The sequence below is a fragment of the Chrysochloris asiatica genome, unplaced genomic scaffold (assembly GCF_000296735.1).
Source record: "Chrysochloris asiatica unplaced genomic scaffold, ChrAsi1.0 scaffold00033, whole genome shotgun sequence".
Classification (NCBI taxonomy): domain Eukaryota; kingdom Metazoa; phylum Chordata; class Mammalia; order Afrosoricida; family Chrysochloridae; genus Chrysochloris; species Chrysochloris asiatica.
Genome location: NW_006408551.1, coordinates 18,415,306 through 18,436,293, shown reverse-complemented (window position 1 = coordinate 18,436,293; position 20,988 = coordinate 18,415,306). Strand labels below are relative to the sequence as shown.

Here is a 20,988-nt window from a genome sequence, read left to right as displayed (position 1 = left end):
ATTGATGCCTTTGAATTACGGTGTTGGAGGAGAATATTGAAAGTGCCATGGGCTGTCAAAAGAACAAACAGAGCTGTGCTGGAAGAAGTGTAGCCAGAGTGCTCCTTGGAGGCCAGGATGGCCAAACTTCGTCTCTCATACTTTGGGCATATTGTCAGGAGGGACCAGTTGCTGGAGAAGGATATCATGTTTGGTAAAGTGGAGAGTCAGAGGAAAAGAAGAAGACCCCCAGCAAGATGGATTAGCTAAGTGGCAACCATCAATGGACTCAAGCATGGCAACAGTAGTGAAGTTGGCCCAGGATCGGGCAGAGTTTCATTCTGTTGTGCATACGGGTCAATATGGGTAGGTACCGACTCGATGGCACCTAACAACAAGAGTGTATACTTCTGAAGGCAGTGTTCCCATCTCTTTAACCCTGTCCATGCACTGGACTGCTTAGTCAGTTCGAACCACAAGGTCGGCAGTTCAAGCTCACCAGTAGCTCCTTGGAAATCCTATACAGGGTCGCTATGAGTTGGAACCAACTTGAGGACATTTAACAATAACCCTTCCCATAGAATCTGTACTGTTCAATTTACATCACGTCAAAACATGTGTTTTGGCACACTTGTTGTGAAGTGCCGACAAGTAAGATCCGAACCACAACGACCCTGTATAGGGTTTCCAAGGAGCAGCTGGTGAGCTTGAACAGCCTACCTTGCAGTACAAATTGCTTTGCAGTCTGGTGCATTAACTCACAGTGCCACACCAGGACTCCACTGGCATCCTCATTGTTGTTGTTAGGTGCCTTCGAGTCACTTCCGACCCATAGACACCCTGTATAGGGTTCCTGAGGAGCAGCTGGTGAGCTTGAACCACTGACCTTGTGGTTCAAACGGTTTTGCAGTCTGGCTCATTAACCAACAAGCGCCACACCAGGACTCCACTGTCATCCTTAGGGGACACAAATCATGTTCCTTGAGTTTGGGGAAGAAGTCTGCAGGGGCAAGATCAGGGCTGTAGGACGTATGGTATAAAGTTTTCCAATGAATATTCTTGCAGGACAGCCCTTGCCATCCCTGAAGAACAGCAGGTGCATTATCGTGATAGAATGTGCCTTCCTGATTTATAAAGATTACACCAAAAACCAGTGGTCATATTCTTCTGACCAGACCTCTCTGCCTTGAATTGAACTGGTCCAGCAGATTCCCTCAAAAGCGAAGGGTTTTGGTTGGACCTGGTTTCTGAAGGCACCCTAAGGAGACTAAGACAAGTGCATTACTAAGAGAACATGTATGTGTGTAGCCATCCACTAATCATGCTTAAACATGTTTTGTTTTGAAAAAACCTTGCATGTATGAACTACAACACTAACAGCAACACTTCTTAGAATTTATTCACATATTACTTTAGGTTGGTAGGTTAAGTGTTGGGCTGCTAAACATACACCAACAGTTCAAACCCACTCACCAGCTGCTCTGTGGGAGAAATACGCAGCAGTCTGCTTTTGTAAAGATTTACATCCTAGTTAACTCTGAACTAGTACCTCTCTGTCCTACATACAGGATTTGCTATGTGTCAGAATCAACTCACTGAAAATTATTTATTGTCTTTATCTTAATTTCTCTCATTTTCTTGAATACATCTTGTTTCTTCCCATGACACCTTGAATTAAAAGTGCAAGATGAAGTCAACAAAAGATTAAAAGACTCAAGTTTTTCATCAGTAAAATTCAAACTTAAGTAAGTAACAGTAACGTACATCTCCAAATTCTCAATTTGAGAATGGATGGTAGAGAGACAAAAAACTACTGTTTATTACTTTAAAAGGCTGATAAATGTTTAGCATAATTTTAAGGAAAGCTTAATTTTTTTTACTTTGCATTAAAAAGTGAAAAATGATTAAAGATTATACACTCAATGTTATTCTACAATATTACTTTTTAAATACCCATTTTATTTTAAATTTGTTAATGTCCTAAATTAAATGAATTTGTACTCCGAATAGATATTATACACTATCAATGATTTAAGTTTTTGGATGCTTTCACAGTAATTTCTAACATTAGCCTAAAACATGGGATAAGAAAACCCAATATCCCAACAAAAAAAAGATTAAAAAAAAAATAAATAAATAAATTGGGCAGAAGACTTAAGTAGGCATTTCACCAAAACAGATAAAGGCCAGCGAGTACATGAAAAGATACTCAGTCATTACACACATCACAATAAAGTAGTTTCGGACTCACAGCGACCGTGCATACGTTTTCTAAAGCTATCAATCTTGACAGGAGCAGAAAAAGCCTCATCTTTCTCCAGTGGAACAGTTGGTAGTTTCAAACTGCTGACTTGAGGTTAGTAGCCTGACTCATAACCACTATGCATAGTAGACCAGCCTGCCCTGTAGACTGGCTTTTCAGATTTGTGCGTTTTTTTTTTTAATCTCCAATCCTTTACAGAAGCAGACTGCCATATCTTTTTCTCCCTCAAAGAAGCTGGTGGGTTTGAACCACCAATATTTCCGTTAGCAGTTAAATGCTTATTAATCACTGTACTAACAGAGCTCCTTAGCAGATAGAAGATGACTAGAATCACCTCACCTCACAGATTAGCAATTCCACTCCTGGGTATATACCAAGAACACAACTGATACTTGTATCTCTATGTTCATTTCAGTATTATACACAAATATCAAAAAAAGGTAGAAACAACCTAAACATGTTTATCAACAGATGAACAGATAAACATGTTACATGTATTCATACACATACATACACAACAGATGAACAGATAAACATGTTACATGTATTCATACACATACATACAATGGGATATTTTCCTATTATACAGAGAAATAAAGTTCTGATAAAGCTATTTGATGAACCTTGAGAACACTGTGCTCAGTGAAATCAATCAGACACAAAAGGACTAATATTGTCTTTGCTACTTACATGATGTACAGTAAGAAAAGGCATAGTTACCAAAATTTTTTAGTGCTTAGCATGAGCAGGTGGGAGGGAGAAAGAGAGTTATTGCTAATGGGCATTAAGTTTCTGTTAAGAATGATGAAAGGTTCTAAAATTTGGTATTCATAAATTAAAATAGGCATGTTATTAGAATTTACTGAGAATTCAAATTCTGTACCTTATACTAAGATGTCCAATAGCCAACATCATGCCTAACAATAAGCTCCTGTACTTTACAGAGTTCTCATAATTTTTAGGAAAGATACTTTATCACCATTATGTCATCAGTGTTTTAAGATTAAAATTATTACTTGTTATTTTCCTTAATCATGAGGTTCTTAATTTTTCTCCCACTGGAATATAGCAATCATAAGCCTTTTCATGTTGTTTAAAAAGAAATCAGGCTGTAGTGAACTAGGTGGGAGTCCTCGGGCTCTATGATAAACACTGGACCACAAGGCTAGTTTAAACTGTAAATTGGGTGGTTCCAATTCACCAGCTTCTACTCGGAAACCATATACAACTCCACTAGTAGTCAGAAACGACTTGACAACACTATCAACAAACTACAGTGAGACACCTGCTGTTTCTGGAATTGCCTATATACAAAAAGCGGTTCAAAACGTTCAAGGAAAGCTTCCATTATCTTTCAGTTCTATTTTTCACAAGCGTTTGAAGCCACCTCATATATTTCATATAAAATTAATCGAACAAAAACTACATCTAGTCAGTATGCAAACTATTAGAAAATGCATTATGTATGACATACACTAAAAAACTGTCATGAGACCAAGACTGGTTGTTTAAACACTGGGAGACAAGTGAGTACTTACCATTTGACAGCTAAATTCTGTACCTCTCCATTTTTATCTTCAAGTAGCTTCAAAATCATTTTCACCACTTTTCTTTCACTATCATCATCCAACTTGATGGAATCTTTCTGCAATTCTGTCATCAAATCATTTGTAGCCATAAACCTATCCAAAAAGTTGAAATTAGTTGGTAATTTAAGAATCTTAAAGCATCTATAAAAATGATTTTTAAATTCAATGCTCATCCAACAAGAACACTGTATAATACAAAATTGTCATCCATTTTTTTAAAATCATCAAAATTTAAGTAGAAGCTAGCACGGAAATGGGTAAAATGTACTTTAAAATAACTCACAAGGTCATTAATAATTTTTTAATTTCTCAGAAAAAGAAATCACATTCAAATAAACTCCCAAAAATCTAAACCTAAAGGCTAAATGAAATTTTCCCTTAGTTGTTGGCTCCCTCCACCTATGTAAATATCCCAACTGCATGAAGGACAACTCTCTTTTATTTGAAATGTGAATCAGCCTAAATCCACCTTTAAATCAATTTAAAAATCCAACTACTAGATCAAAATGCTAAACAGATAGTCTGGCAATGTAGGCAATACACTATGTGGTATTATTGAGAAAACAATTTTACAATTTAACAGTTTATTACATATACAATAATTTTATGAATAATTTCAGTAACAAAGAGTTTATTTTGTTCATATATTGCTGACTTGGCAAAGTTTTAAACAATATGCAATGCAAGCACATTTCTTGCCATGTTCTGTAAAACTGCTAATAAAGGGTTATATTCAAATGAATACAAGATAAATTAATAAGCATGCAATTTAAAAACTGGTATGTTGTTGTCGGGTGTTGGCAAAGGGACCCAATGTGACACAGTAGCACTAACCATATGATTTTCTTGGCTATAATCTTAAAAGATTCCCAGGTCCTGTAGAGTTCCTGGTGGGTTCAAACCACCAATCTTTTGGTTAGCAGCCAAAGGTTCTATCATTGCCCCCTGAAATTCACATTATGAAATTTTCACCACATAATAATTTTCAAGGATTTATTCTGAGGACTGAGAGTGAAGCGTTTAACTTGATATGAAGTGGGAGGGAGACGCACAAGAATGCCCAAGCTCACAGATAGTAAGCATTTGACCTAGCTTTGATGGCTTAATGACCAGAGCTCCATGTGAGGAAGATAAAGAAATGTGATAAAGGAAGCAAGTGTAAATTGCTACAATCTGATGAGCTTGACCTACACTTATAGATACGTTGTTGTTCAGTGCCGTAGACTCAATTCCGACCCATAGCGACCCTGCATAGGGTTTCCAAGGAACAGCTGGTGAGCTTGAACCACCAACCTTGCAGCTGAAATGGCTTTGCAGTCTGGTGCATTATCCCACAGTGCCACACACTTAAAGATATAGTAGCTCAAAATACCAACTGAGAGGAAAGGAGTCTTCACATGTGGGATCAAGCCTGTCTCCTTGGTATACAGGGTTGATAGGGACAAGCAACTTAAACATTAGCTACCTAAACTGGAAGGGGTGGCGCTAAAAAGGCCCAAAGTTATAAGTTTTCAAGAGGGAGATTAGTTTCAGAGTGGGAAGGGGGAAGGGGCTAGGATTCATTTGATTCAACAGTGAAGAACTGTTACCAGGAACTGAGGACCCTAGGACCACCAAGAGAGAAGAGCATAAGCGGATTGTGGGACCCAAACCAGGGAAGCAGTGACACCAGAGATGGAGGCAGAGGTGATGGCACGAAGAGATAGAGCAGCTGAGGACTCTAGACTCATAGAAAGAGAAAGGTTGTGTGCGATGCCCTTTGGTTGTTTAAATGATTATATATTCCTGAGTGTTTTTGTGTGCATCAAAAAAAAAAGCCCAGATGGATAGGAAGGAAACACTGTTAAATGACATATGCATGGAGGGGGGTTGTAATCATTGCAATGAAATAAAATATGATAGGATGAGTGCAAAACCTATAATCTCCCATATACACTAGAACTCAATTCGCAATACAAGCTAAAAAAGAAAAAGATATATTCTGGAAAGTAAACAGAGAATGTAATTGGACATGTGTATATACAAAAGCACTGAAAATATCTTAGCCGTTTTACTTAAGATAAAATCTATTATAGATGAAGGACTACACAAATCTCTGGTGGCGTAGTGGTTACGAATCGGGCTGCGAGCTACAAGGTCAGCAGTTTGAAACTACCAGCTGTTCCGCAGGAGAAAGAAGAGGCTTTCTGCTCCCGTAAAGGTTTACAGCCTCGGAAACCCTGTACAGGGTCGCTATGAGTCGGAACCGACTCCACGGCACATAGCAACAACAACGAACCTTCTGCTAACAAAAAAAAAAAAAAGAAAATACAGTGATCATCACTTTAAGTTGTCTTTTTTAAAAGATTATCTATCCCAATGTACAAAGTTGTTGTTTTATGGTCTTGAATAGGTTCTACTGGTATACAGATGCATACCTTTATTCACCATTTATTCACTACCTTAGTCTAAGAACTTAGGACAGATATAAGTGTAAAGGCCTAGGTCACTGACCTTAGACAGTTTCTATGCTGATTTTTTAAATTCTATCGGTTTGTTTGTTTTTTAAAATCAATGAATAATTGTTAAGGATTAAAAAAGTTTAAATGAACACCAGAAAAATTAGCAATATTTTTTAAAACCAGGAAAACTTGTTTGAGGTAATGAGTGTTACAGTGATGACCCTGAATCCATAAAGTTCTGGAAATAATTCCTTTTATTCATCTGATTTAAAAACCTGTACTACAAAACTCCTTATAAGGAAGTTGTCTGACTACTTCAAAAGCAGATTCAGTCATCTTGTGAATGTCTCCTCAGCATTTGTTTTAGGTATGGTGACAGAGCTGAGATTATAACGTAAACACAGTACCTTCATAAGATTTTCATTTAATGGGGCAGACAGTAAATGGACAAACCTCGAGCTTAAATTTTTAAACAATACTCAAGAGAATTTGGAAAAGATCACACCAAAGACTATTTGTTAAGCTGGATCTTAAAAAATGAGTAAGGATTTGCATAGGGAAAGGTGACTTTGAATTTTACATTTTTTACCCCATTTTTGTGTGTGTTGGTGGTGATGGAGGATAAGGGAAGAGCAGCAATACCTCAGAGTGAAGGACTTATGAAAAGTTCAGTGTGGCCAGAGCCAAGGCAGATAGATTCTAGTCTGTCTTAATCTGGAAGCTCTGCTGAAACCTGTTCAACATCATGCAAGCCTCTGGTAGGTAATGGCTGTGCATGCAATGCTGTTAGTGCTGTCACAGTGACCCAGTATAGGATTTCTAAGAGTTTCGATGACCTTGTGGTGCAAATCAACCTTACAGAGCTCATCCTACAGCCCCACACCAGGACTCAATGAGGTGCCTTAGCCAGGAATTAGTTCCTGAAGCTTAAACCTGCATCTCCAACATGGAAGGTAAGAATTCTACCGGAACCACCAATGCCCTCAAATGTTAAGAAAACAGGCCAAAATTAGAATAAGAGAGGCTTGCGGAGTCTTGGTGTGGCACTGTGGAATAAGCACTGGACTGCTAACCACATGGCTGGTGGTTCAAAACCACCAGCCACTCCTCCTTCTTATTGTTACGTGCTGTCCAGTCAGTTCCAACTCATAGCGACTCTCTATCGGGTTTCCAAGGAGTGGCTGATGAATGTGAACCACTGACCTTGCGTTCTAGTGCTTATGTTACAGCGCCACACCAGAACGGTTCAAAGTCACCAGCCACTCCTTGGAAACCCTATAAAGAGTCAATATAGGTCACAACCATCTTGACGGTGCTAACAACAACAAGGTGGCAGAAAAGCCCTGGTGATATAATGGTTAAGTGTTGCTGTTGCTACGTGGAGTCGAGTCGGTTCCAATCCATAGCTATGCTGTACAGTTTCCAAGGAGTGGCTGGTGAGCTTGAACCACCCAACCTTGCGGTTCAAACTGACTTTTCCGTCCAGGCACGTTAACCCACAGCACCACATCAGGACTCTGTCTTCTTTGTACGTTATAAATACCCTATTACAGACAGCATTGTATTTCAAAGTAGATCTTGAAATATTCTTTTTGAACAGGTCAGCAGTTCAAACACACCTGTCACCCTAGAGAAGCAAGATGTGGCAGTATGTTCCCACAAAGATCAAAGATTTGGAAACTTAATAGGGCAATTCTTCTCTGTCCTATGAGCAGTAATCAATTCAACAGCAAGGAGTTTAGTTTGGTTTTGTGTTGTTGTTAAGTGCTGTCAAGTCTAACTCATAGTAACCTTGTGTAGGGTTTCCAAGGAGCGACTGGTGGGTATAAACCACTGACCTTGAGGTTAGCAGGCCAGTGCTTATTCCTATACAGTGCCACATGGGATAAATTATTTACTTTTGGTTTCCTCAGGGACCCAGAGGTGGATACAACCTGTGGTGCTGATGGTGTGTCTGGAGTCATTTCTGACTGAAAGTGACCCTGCATAGGGTTTCTGAGGCTGTATATCTTTATGGGAGCAGAAAGACTCATCTTTTTCTCATGGAACCGCTGGTAGTTTCAAACTGCTGACCGTGATATTATCAGCCTGACTCGCAACCACTTCGTTACCAGAGCTCCTTTGGATATAACCTGTTGTTGTTGTTGCTGTTAAGTGCCATCGAGTTGACCCATAGCGACCTATATAGGGTTTCCGAGGAGTGACTGATGAGCTTGAACCAACGACCATGCAGTTCAAACGGCTTTGCAGTCTGGCACATTAACCCACAGCACCATGTAACCTGTAGGCACTGTTATTTCATTCATTCTTGGGGGTTCCAGTATGAGGAATGGAGCCAGGCACAGTGATGAACAAGAGTCATATTCTGGAACTTAAACAACATTGTTCACATATATAAAACCAATTTTTAGTCATCTTTCTTCCTCCCAGTTTTTTCAATGAGGTCTCTTCATTTTCTCTTTCACTGTTGAGTCCTAATCATGATCAACCATCAGGTTAGTAGTACACCTAAAGACAATGGTGCTTCAGTGTTAGAATCCTCACCTTCCATGCAGAAGACTAAGTTCTACTCCAGGCCACTTATCAGTGGAAGTCTGCATGTCACTGTGATGCCGAACAAATTTCATACTAACTAGAAGAAAAGGTTGGAGACCTACTTCCCAAAACAGTCAATAAAACCCATGCAGATAACAATAGTTTATCCACAGCAAATAAGGGAGATACAGGATCATTCCTGTGTATGGGCACACCATGACTTAGGGACCAACTGCAGGGCAGCTAACAACAATATATCTAGAAAACTCACATAAGTGAAATCAAGGAAGTGATTGACACCAAACCTGCAAAGTAACTGCCCCAAACCATCTTAATTCCTACAAATCTCTATTTCCTCTGACTACACCTGTTTTTTTTTTTGTTTGTTTTTTTCAAACACAACTAATCAACGTAATTTCATTTAGAATTTTATTACTGTAAATGCCCACAGTCCGTTCAGCTATATTACAGGATCTCCAAGATTCCTTCCAACTCTTTTCAAAGGACAATACCTAAATCACCCAAATAAGCAATTCTGGTAACATATACCATTCGTAGTGGTTACTAATCAGGCTGCGAACCTTAAGGTCAGTGGTTCGAAACTACCAGCCACTCTGCGGGAGAAAGATGAGGCTTTCTATTCCCGTAAAGATTTACACCCTCGGAAACCCTGTACAGGGTCGCTATGGGTCGGAACCGACTCGACGGCACTTAACAACAACACACCATTATCAAAGGAACTCTGGTAGCATAGTGATTACGAATCAGGCTGTGAACCGCAAGGTCAGCAGTTCGAAACTACCAGCTGCTCCATGGTAGAAAGATGAGGCTTTCTGCTCCTGTAAAGATTTACAGCCTCAGAAACCCTGTTCAGGGTCAGAACCGGCTCGATGACACTTAACAACAACATACCATTATCAAGCCAGGAAGGTGTTTCAACTCTAAAACACACTGCATTATGTTAAAATTATATCAAATGATATACTTTTTAAAAAACCGATAGGCAGACTTCACAATGGTCTTGAAGAAAATTTCCAATATCTTAGTAAAACGAACCCTGTAAGATCTAGAATTCAATGGGGCTGCTCATATTATCTGGGGGCTTTCTACCTTTGACAGGTAAGAATCAGACCATTTTTGATCACTCATTTTAGTGGAAAATATTCACGTTTTGCTTCTCTGCCAGGTTTCCTTCTCACGGGTTTTATTGCATTATTTGTTTCTTACCTCTGCAACCAAAGTCCAATGAAAATATAGCCAAGGCACTAAACCCAATGGAGAATTAAGTTCATTCAGTAAGACAAGGACCCTCTACACAAGTTAAAAACTCAGACAGGCAGGTTTCCCTGAGTTACTTACCCTTTTATAATAATAATGTCTTAACCTCTCAGTGAGCCCTGGTAGGATAGTGGCTAACAAGCTCTGGTGCTAACCAAAAGGTCAGTTAAAACCCAAAAGCAGCTTTACGGGAGAAATATGGGACAATCTGCTTCCACAAAAATGATAGCCCAAAAGACTTTAAGGAGTCAGAATCGTCTAGATGTTGTTGCTGTTAAGTGTCATTGAGTTAGTTCCAACCCACAACGACCCTGTAGAGGGTTTCCGAGGAGCAGTTCAAACGACTTTGCAGTCTGATGCATTAGCCCACAGCTACAGTGGTTCTGTAGTTTCAAAGCCTTAGAGCAGCATGGTAATGGTTCATGCTCTGGAGTATAAAGAGCTTCTAGAAAACCCAGATCTACAATTTCTAAACTGATCCTGTTGCTGTTGGTCAGTGCTGTCAAGTCAGTGCCAACTCATAGAGACCTTGTATAGGGTTTCTGAGACTTGTAAATCTTTGTGGAAGCAGAAAGCTTCATCTTTCTCCCACAGAGCAAGTGGTGGACTTGACCCGCTGACTTTATAGCTCGCAATCTACTGCTTATCCTATGGTGCGACCAGCCTTTCTGAATTTCAGTTTCCTCAAATGTCTAAAAGAAAGAAAAAAAATCACAAATATTCACTTACTAGAGTTGTGACAATAAACAAAATCAAGTGAAATCTGTCGAAGCTAAAACTGCTGCCCGTGAGTCAATTCAGACTCATAATGACCTTACAGGACAGAGCACAACTGTCCCACAGGGTTTGCAAGGCCTGGTGTGGCACTGTAAGATAAGCATTCGACCTCAAGGTCAGTTTGAACCACAAGGATGGTGGTTCAAACTCACCAGCCACTCCTCAGAAACCCTACACAGGGTTGCTCTGTGTCGGAACAGACTTGACAACACTTAACAACAATCTTCATGGAAGCAGACTGCCACATCTTTCCTCCACTGAGCTACTATCAGGTTTTACCCACTGACCTTTCAGTTAACAGTCAACCTTGTTAACCACTGCACCAGGGCTGTATCATGAAGTCGGTTCCAACTTCTAGTAAACCTGCACAGGGCTTCATCTTTAGGGGAGCTGAAAGCCTCACCTTTCTCCTGCTTTGAAGCTGGTAGCGTCAAACTGCTGACCTTGTGGTTGGCAGCCCAACTCGTAACTACTACCACCACCAGAACTCATAAAACTCATAGTAAACATTTATATTAATTATTATGCAGAATCTTGTATGGCACTGTAAGATAAAAACTGGACTGCTAACCACAAGTTTGGCAGTCCAAGTCCACCACTTGCTCTCAGAACCCCTGGACAGGGTCACAATTAACTGGAACCAACTTGACAGCACACGATGACAACTATGCAGAGACAAAATAAATGTTTTCTTTAGCTCTTGTAATCCTTGGAATACTTTAATGCAGTTGGTAATAAAACCAACAACCAAAATGGGAAAAAAAAAAAGCTCACTACTATCAAGTTGATTCTGACTCCTATCTTTATAGGATCAGAAAGCCTCATAATTCTTCTGAGTAGCAGCTCATGGGTTTGAACTACAGACTTTGCTGTTAGCAGTTCGGTGCTTGTCCTACTACTCCAGTACTTATGCTACAGTGCCAACAGGGCTTCTTCAGTTATTAAGTGCCGTTGAGACAGTTCCGACTCATAGTGACCCTGTATAGGATTTCCGAAGAGTGGCTGCTGAGTTTGAATCACCAACCTTGTGGTTGGAAATGGCCTTGATGTCTACTGTGTATCCTAAGGCACATAAAATAATAACAGCATGAGTTACCTCAATGCACTAAGTATTCAATACAAGCACTAACATGGATGATTTATTCATATTAAAGGTCTCACTCTGGGATCTACAGCATCATTTTCTACCGAAAATATGATCACTTTATTTTTAGGGACTATCTATAGGATAAGCACTGACCTAGTTAAACTACAAGGCTGATGGTTCAAATTCACCAGCCATTCCTCAGAAACCCTATGCAGGGTCGTTATGAATCAGAACCAACTTGGCAGCACTCAACAACAATAAACAATAGAAACCATCCAGTCTTGTGCCATACTCATACTTGTTGCCATGCTGAGATCACTCCTGCAGCTACTATGCCAATCCATTCCTGACCCTCTACTTTACCAAGTCTCCAGGACTGGTTCTTTCTGATAACATGCCCAATGTACATGAGACAAAGTCTCACCATACTCGCTTCTAAGGAGCATTCTTGGCTGTACTTGTTGCAACACAAATTTGTTCATTCTTCTGGCAGACCATTCTTCAGTCTTCTTTATTCATAGTACAGCTTTTACATGCATTGCTGTTGTTAAGTTCCATGAAGTCAGTTCCAACTCATAGCGACCCTGTCCAAGGTTTCCAAGGAGTGGCTGGTGGGTTTGAACTGCTGACCTTGCAATTCAAACTGACCTTACTGTCCAGCGCATAGAAAATTGAAAATACCATGGCTTAGGTCAGACACCTTAGTCCTCAATGTGACATCTTTGCCTTTAAAAACTTTAAAAAGGTGATTTGTCAAGCTGATGTGCTCTATAAACTTACTCACAATTCACAATCAAAAGCTAATAATAATAATAAAACTTTAAACAGGTCTTTTGCTCCAAATCTGTTCAATGTAATATACTGTCTGATTCCTTAACTGCTGTTCCCATGGGCACTGATTGTGGAATCCAAGTAAAATGTAATCCTTGACAAATTCATTATTTTCTCCTTTTATTATGATGTTGTGTATTGGTCCAGTTGTGATGATTTTTGTTTTGTGATGAGGTGTTATCTATAATGAAAATTGTAGTCTTTTAGTAAGTGCTTTAAGTCCTCTTTACTTTCAGCAAGCAAGGTTATAATATTATCTGTATTATCACAGGTTGTCAATGATTCTTCCTCTAATCCTGATGCTGCATTCTTTACCATACAGACCAGTTTTTTCTCACTGTTTGTATACTGAATTGTTAAATAGAGTTGGGAGTCCAGGTGTGGCACTGCAGGATAATGCACTAGACTACAAGGTCAGTTTGAACTGTAAAGTCAACGACTCAAATGCAAAAGCCACTACTTAGAAACACTATACAAGGTTGTTATGGGTCAGAACTGACTCGACAGCACTTAACAGTTGAGCTGATTCAGAAACATACAACCTGTGTAAAGTGGCTGGTGGGACTGAACTACTGACTGACCTTGCAGTTAACTGTCAGTGCTTATCCTACAGCACAACACCAGTGTCTACTGAGTAAGTATGGTGAAAGGATACAGCCCTAATGCCCATCTTGCCTGATTTTAAACCATGCAGCATCCCCTTATTATGTTCCAAGGACTGCTTTTTGGTATATGTACAGGTTCCCCATCAGCACAATTAAGCTTTTTAGAATTATCATTCTTGCAACGCTATCCATAATTTGTTAAGACTCTACCATTCACGTGCCTTTTCATAGTCAATAAAACACAAGTAGACATATTTTTGGCATTTTTTTACTGTCAACCAAGATCCATCTGATATTAACTATGATATCCCTCATTCATGTCCTCTCCTGAATCTGCCTTGAATTTCTGGAAGTTCCCTGTTGATGCACTGCTGCAACCAGTTTCACATTAGTAGGTCAAATTCTCTTTGGATTCCTATCATGAGAATAAAAACGTTTTTGTCTTTTTCCTTTTGGGTGATTTTCTTTCCCCTCCCCCTTGGTACAAGGTAGTGTGCTTTGCATAAGTTAACCAGTTGCTGTATATGGAGTTGATTAGACCTCAAGCAACCCCAGGTGAAAGAGAACAGAATTGTGTTCCACGGGGTTTTAAATGGCTAATTTTTTGGACGATCACCAGGTCTTTCTCACCAGTCACCTCTGGGTGGATTTGAATCTCTAACCTAATCAGTTAGCGCACTGCACAAGCACACTGTACATGTTGTTGTGAAGTACTGCCGATTTCGACCCACAGCGACCCTGTATAGGGTTTCCAAGGAGCAGCTGGTGAGCTTGAACCACCAACCTTGCAGTTCAAAGGGCTTTGCAGTCTGGCGCTCTTTGTACATGTTAGGTATTCAATAATATTAATTAATTAACCCATCATCAACATCTTTCTGGCACTAAGTATTTTAACATTTGTAGGGAACGAAGGAGTCCTGATGTGCCACTGCAGGTAAGCACTGGACTGCTAACTACAAGACTAGTGAGATTCAAACCTACCAGCCACTTCTCTGAGTGTCGGAACCTACTGGATGGCACTTAACAACAACAAAGGTGAAAAAGCATGCCAGTGACATCTAATAACCCTTTAATAAAAATCCCACATTTATTTTTTAAATACCTGTACTGAATTTATATGAAAAACCTTCAAAATCTTTCAATTAATTCTTAAATATTTGTAGTTAACGCAAACATTTCATTTTAGTCTCAAAGACTTCTCTTAACTAGACTATATTATAAAGTCTTTTAAAATTGTTAAGTGTCATCCCGTCAGTTCCAACTCACAGCGACCCTGTATAGAGTTTCTGAGGAACGGCTGGTAAATTTGAACTACTGATTTTGTGGTTCAAACCAACATGAGGTCCAAACTGACAGTCCAGTGCATTGTTCTACAGTGCGCCTCACCAAGACTCCCCTTTTAAAACAGTATTAATAAAAATCTTAATGATGTTAAATTATAGAAAAGTCTTTTCCTACTTCTAACTGTCTATTAGTCAACTCGAAGAATTATGTCAATATTGAAATTTTAGGGTAAAAGTAATCATCCAAGCAATGTTTTAATCCATTAAAACCCATCTTGGTAGATAATCCTTACAAAGTTCAGGAGTGACCATAGTTTAGCACCAGAATACTATATATTTCATATGTACAGTTTATAAAATAAAAACAAACATGCATTTTTCCCTATTATAATACAAGTGGCTCCATAGAATAAGCAATGGACTGCGAGCCACAAAGTCGGTAGCTCAAACCCACCAGCAGCTCACTGGTGAAAGATGAGGCTTTTTGCTCCCACAAAGATTTACAGCATTGAAAACCCTATACCAGGGTCACTTAACAACGATAATTATCATAGTTTGTTGTTAAGTGCTATTGAGTAGATTCCGACTCAGAGACTCTATGTGGGGTTTCGAGGAGCGGCTTGGTGAGCTTGAACCGTTGACCCTGCAGTCCAAACAGCCTTGCAGTCCAGCAAGTTACCCTGCAGCACCACACTAGGAATCCATAACAATACAAGTAGCTTAAAAATAAAGCAGTTTACAAGAACTGCCTCAATCAACAATCACATATGTGCTATCACTATATTAAGTGCTTTCTAAACATATTATCTACATTGCTGTTGTAGTTAAATGTCATCAAGCTAATTCTGACTCTGTTGATCCTACAGTCACTGTGCTACATAGATTCTGAATATTTAAATAAAATTTCACTTCAACAGGAAAAGTACTACCTGTGAACTGAAACTGAATACAATGAATGAAATTTAGTAGTTGACCCTTGAACAACACATGTCTGAACTGCAAAGTTCACTTACATACTGTAAAATGCTGTGTGACCACTATGAGCAATTCGTCTCTCAAGCAAATTTCAGATTACAATAAAAAGTGATCTCTCCCAGTTCTCATGCATTTTCCATTGTGTCTAGTGCATTACTACAAAACTTGAATAACATCACTGGACCCATATAAAGTGCCACTAGAGATGTTGACAGTGCCATGGACCAGAGAAAAATCATGACATTACAAGTAAAATTGTTTAATATGTACTGTAGACCTGAGGTGTGCACCTGCAGTTGCCCACTATTTCAAGATAAATGAATCCAGCATAAGGACATTGTAAAAACAGAAAAAGAAATTGATGAAGCCACTGTTGTACAAAAAACTTATTGTTGTTAAGTGCTGTCAAGTCAATTCCGACCCATAGCGACCCTGTCTTATTAATTTAAAAATGCAGTTTTTATGTGGGTGTGATATAGAGTACAAAGAACACACAAAATATGTTAATTAACTGTTATTATTGGTAAGGCTTCTGGTTAACAGGCTATTTATTAGTTAAGTTTTGGGGGTCTCAAATGTTATACATTAAAATTTGACTGGGGGTGGAGGGGGTTGGTGTCCCTAACTACCTCATGGGTCAAGGGTCAACTTCAACTGTACTTAAAATACAGGATGAACCAACTTGACAGGAAAGGGTTGACCACAAAGAGGCTTCAAAAATTTAGTGGAAAAATGGAATTAAATGATAATGGAATTTATCCCCAGAACTTTTAAATTCCCTGTACTGTTTATATTAAATTTCAATGAATAATAAATTGCCACCAGGCAAAACTCCAAAGGGAAAAAGATAATCAAACATCTTTTTAAAAAACCATTTACTTCCCCCAATAATGTAATCTTGACCCTGGTGGTGGTGGTGGTGGTGGTATGCCACAGAGTCCATTCCAACTCATAGAGACCCTGTAAGGGGTTTCCGAGGCTGTCAATCTTTATGGCACCAGAAACCCTCACCTTTCTGTAGCCTGAGTGCCTGGTAGGTAGACTTGAACTGGTGACCCTGTGGTTAGCACTGAGTTCAACAGATAACCCAAGATAAATCTTGACTGTTGTTATAGTTAAGTGCTGTCTAATCGGTTCCATCTTATAGGCTTTTCCAGGAGCAGTTGATGGGTTTGAACTGCTGACCTTGTGATTGGCAATCCAGGGCTTATCCAATAGGGCCACACTAGGTGTCCTACACAAATCTAAAATTCCAAAATATCCCCTAAAACAAACATGCCATTTCCAGAAAGTCACAACACTAAAATCTTCAGCGTTACCAAACTGGATTTTAAAAGTTTCAAACACAACACTTTAAAACTCCTTAGATACGCTTTGCGATCACAGAACCAAAACTCTTTAATACCTCACAACACCAATTTCATTAGGAACACAATCATGACTTTTATTACTTGTTCTCTTCTAACAAACTAAGAAATTTCTTCCTAGTCAATAATGGTTTCAAGTGTTTCAAGTATACAGTTTAGAGAGAAAAGCGCTGTTTAATTGGAAAGTTTGTTCTTTGCTTTAAAATACATACGAATGAGAATCACAACAGCCCAAAGAACAAAACCTAAATATCAACGAAATAAAAAGTTTTCTGTATTTTCGATTGAGAGCTATTTGTGAGGGAATGGGAGGCACAGACAGGAAGGAATGTAACAATGACTATAGTCCCAGCAAGAAAGCAAGGCAATCCGGGATAATATAACAATTCTTTAATAGGCATGTTTTCAAGAATTTGGAACCCACAGTTCAAATCTTCTGGGGAAGAATCTGTCTGAGACAGCGTCATATCCATTAGCCCCATGGTACAGATCCCCTTCTTTCTGTAAGAACCATGGATTCGCTCGGTTCACTTTTCCGTTTCCCGGTCAGCACTTCACTCCTCTGGCAGCGATGGTAGAAACAAGGCCAAAAGACTGAAAGGCCGAGTTCATGCTCGGCTTTAACCTGCCTAGGGAAACTGACAGAGCGATGCTGGCGGGAAAACCCTTGGAGCCAAGTTTCCTCCATCCCCCATCTTCCCGAAGAGCAATAATACAAAGAAAAAGTAAAGATCCCAATCCGCAAAGCTCCGAAAAGTGAAGCGTTTCAGCTGCACCCTGCCAGGCCCACTCATACCTCCAGGCGAGACGGCGCGGATGGGCCACCGAGTGGGCAGCAGGCTCAGCCGCGACGAGTAGGGAGGCCTAGCGCCTCGGGCGGGCCGGCGGGTAGGCCCCGCCGTCCGGTCTCCGGACCGAGAGCAACCCCCCTGCCCCACAATGGGAGGTGTTTTCGCCCCTTGGCGCTATCGGGGACGTGAGGATCACGACCCGGAGGCAGGAAAGGCGGCGGGGGCGCTTGGGGACACACAGGTAAAGGCCCAGGGCCGGCGGCGAGCAACGGCCTAGAGAAAGAATGGGGGGACTGGACGGTGGGGGAGTAAAGCGGCCTGTGGGACGCAGAAAGCGGGGAGATGGGCTGGAGACCTTCGGGAAGCAAGGAAATCAGTCACGGCCGAAGGGGTGGGGCAAAGCCTACGAGAAGGGCCAGCACCTCGGGTGCGGAGCCTCAAGGTAGGGTTTAGGGGAGGATTTCGGCCTTACCTGAAGTCCTTGTCGCTGGACGTCATTTTCTCCAACAAATTGGAAATATGGTACGAAGCGCTCGCCATATTGACGGCCGCGATCCCGCCTGCTGGCGCCGCTGCTGCTGCTGCTGCCCGCCGCCGCTGCTGCTGGGGCTCCTCCTCTCGTTTGCGGCGGCTCCCGCTTCCAGGGTCGCAGCGCGACGCCGACGCTGAACAGGGAGGCGCTTCCACGGGCTACCCCCTCCCCGGCGAGATGAGGGCCTCTCCCGGGGAAAGTAGAACTACGGTGCCGGCCTAACGACGGCGTTGCTCGCGGGAGAACGCGCTCATGGGCGGCAAGCAGTACAGCAGGGCCTCTCCGGGTAGCCGGACACTGCCACTCAGGTCCGTCTCGCTCCCACTCCCTCTGCACTCGCTCCCTAGAGCAAGTGGCCAAAACCCGCCTCATTCACTCCGGGGGCGGGGGCGGCAGACGCGGGACGCTGCGAGCCCAGGTCAAGGTTCACGAAGATCACCCTACGCACGCCTTAGAGGCGCTAGTTTGACAGCACTCCTGTTGGCTGATGCAGGTGTCAGTCTTCTCATGAACTGGCTTTCAGGAGGCATGACTACGACCAAAAGGAGCTGTTCTCGCGAGACTTTAAAGCGACGGTTAAAGGACGGGAGGCAAATGGGACAAGCCGGCTTTAATCTGGAACTACTTGAGAATTTTTTTTTGTTTAGCATTAAGAGATCAAGTTTTTAAAGAATATAAAGTCTCAGAGTAGTGTTAACTAGAGGAATAGCCTAAAACTGACCGAAGAATTATTAGCGGAAACCTTCCTTTCGAATCGGAAGCGTGGCCTACATTGCTCTAACTCCCGCGGTAGAGTGCTGCCACGTGAAAACCACAAATCCCAGAATTCAATCAGATTGTTACACCGTATCCGGATGTGATTGGCTGCAGGAACTTGTACCTTCCTTATTGGTTACCCTGAAGAAGTGAATGCTGGAATTTGCAGGCTTACTAGGCAGTGGTGCGGAATCTTGGCGCACCGTTTGTGCTGCGGACTCAGATTTCCCATAATGAATGTGTTTTGTTGTTAAGGGGTGTTTGTAGAGCTAAGCGGCTGCGGTTTGGGCAGGCGCATTGCAAATACATGCGTTTTGGTGATCTTGGCCGAGATCTATAGCGGCTTCCTAGCCAGATAGCCTCATCCCTTCACAACAATTGCTGTCGACTCGGTTCGAACTCATAGCGACCCTGTATAGCGTTTCCAAGGACAGCTGGTGCGTTTGAACCACTGACTTTGTTGTTTGCAGTTCAGTGCTTATCCTACAGCGCCACAACAGCTTTTTAAAGCAAACAGGATTTTGAAAAACTGTTGGCTAACTGCAAACGATTATATTCAGGGCCTACTCATTCAGAAAAGGTAAAAACCCACCTTCTGTAGTCAATTTTTGTGTACCAGATTAATGCTGCAGCTGTGTACTTTATTGTTCTCTCAGACATACAGTCATTGAAGGTTAGATAGCAAGTCATTTTACTATCTAACTTTTTATCTGGTTAATATTTGGGGTTTGCGCGTTAATTTTGTCAACTGGAGGTCAGTGCCTTAAACATTTAATACAGATTTGAGGTAGGTAGGCTTGAATAACTGACAGATTTTTCTAAAAGAAAATAAACCATTCATTTACTCCTGTTAGAAACAAAAGATCATTTAAATAATTCCCCCATGTACATCAAATCAAATAAAAACCCATCCGACTACTGTTCCTCATAACATTCACCAAATACCGAGTTTCTGCTTAAAAACCATCCACTGTTACAGGCAATATTAGCACAGCAGTTGAAGCATGATCTGACCTCATAGTACAATAACTAAACTTGCCCTCATTACTCTTTATCTACTCCCATGTACCCTTTTACTTTAATATTTTCCTTGTTTTACCCCAATAGATCATCATTAAGTTCATCAATAGTTCATCAAATCTTGCCTGAGTGTTGAAGCCACAATTCATTGAAGGCGCTGAACAGTCTATCCACCAAATAGAATAGAAACTAGGCTCACGCATGCTCACTAGCAGATCTTTTATCCCTTTTCCTCCCTACCCCACCTCCCACCCCCATGTGAACCAAACTTAACTGAGATTATTGTACCCTGTATTCAATCAGACACAACAAGTTATGGTTTGCCTTTCTTTATGGGTATGTGTTTGTGTGTGCATGCATGTACGTGCGGAAATCCTCATCAGTTTCCAACTGAACTATAATATTTAGAGTCAGCTTGAATATAAATCATGTTTCTGCTATTTATTAGCTGTCTTAGGCAATCCACTTCAATAATTGAGCCTCAGATTATTCATGGGTTAAACAATGATTATCAGAGGTTGCTTTTAAGAGTTCAAAAAAAAATCCCTTTGTTATAAAGCACTTAGCAAATTGGGACATAAAAATAATATGTATAGCTAATGTTTCTTGCACAGTTGAAAGATCCAGGAAAGCATCTAATGAACGGTAGCTATTTTTGTTGTGTATTATGTTCTTAGCCTTTTATTTATCCCTATTCCCATAACGTTCTACACAGCCAGTATAGAGTTGTCTAAACATTTTTGTAGTACTTATTTAAAACATTCACTGACTCTTTTGCTGCAGAATAAAGGCCAAATGTTTTGGCAATCAGTTACCTCCTTCTGTGTTCCTAAAACTTTCTTTTTTGACATTTCTATAGGAATTGCTACCACCAGTATA

General features: G+C 40.7%; 1 protein-coding gene across 1 annotated transcript in view; it reads right to left on the bottom strand.

Moving 5' to 3' along the window:
• Positions 1-18,763, bottom strand: part of LOC102827982 (cullin-associated NEDD8-dissociated protein 1-like) — a 59,661-nt gene extending 40,898 nt beyond the window's left edge. The window contains exons 1-2 of the mRNA XM_006859530.1: positions 18,274-18,763; positions 3,781-3,924 (exon numbers count right to left, since the gene is read on the bottom strand). Coding sequence (XP_006859592.1) covers positions 3,781-3,924; positions 18,274-18,341 — 212 coding nt within the window. The 5' untranslated portion in view covers positions 18,342-18,763. The remainder of the gene's footprint in view (positions 1-3,780; positions 3,925-18,273) is intronic.
• Positions 18,764-20,988: the final 2,225 nt, after the last annotated feature.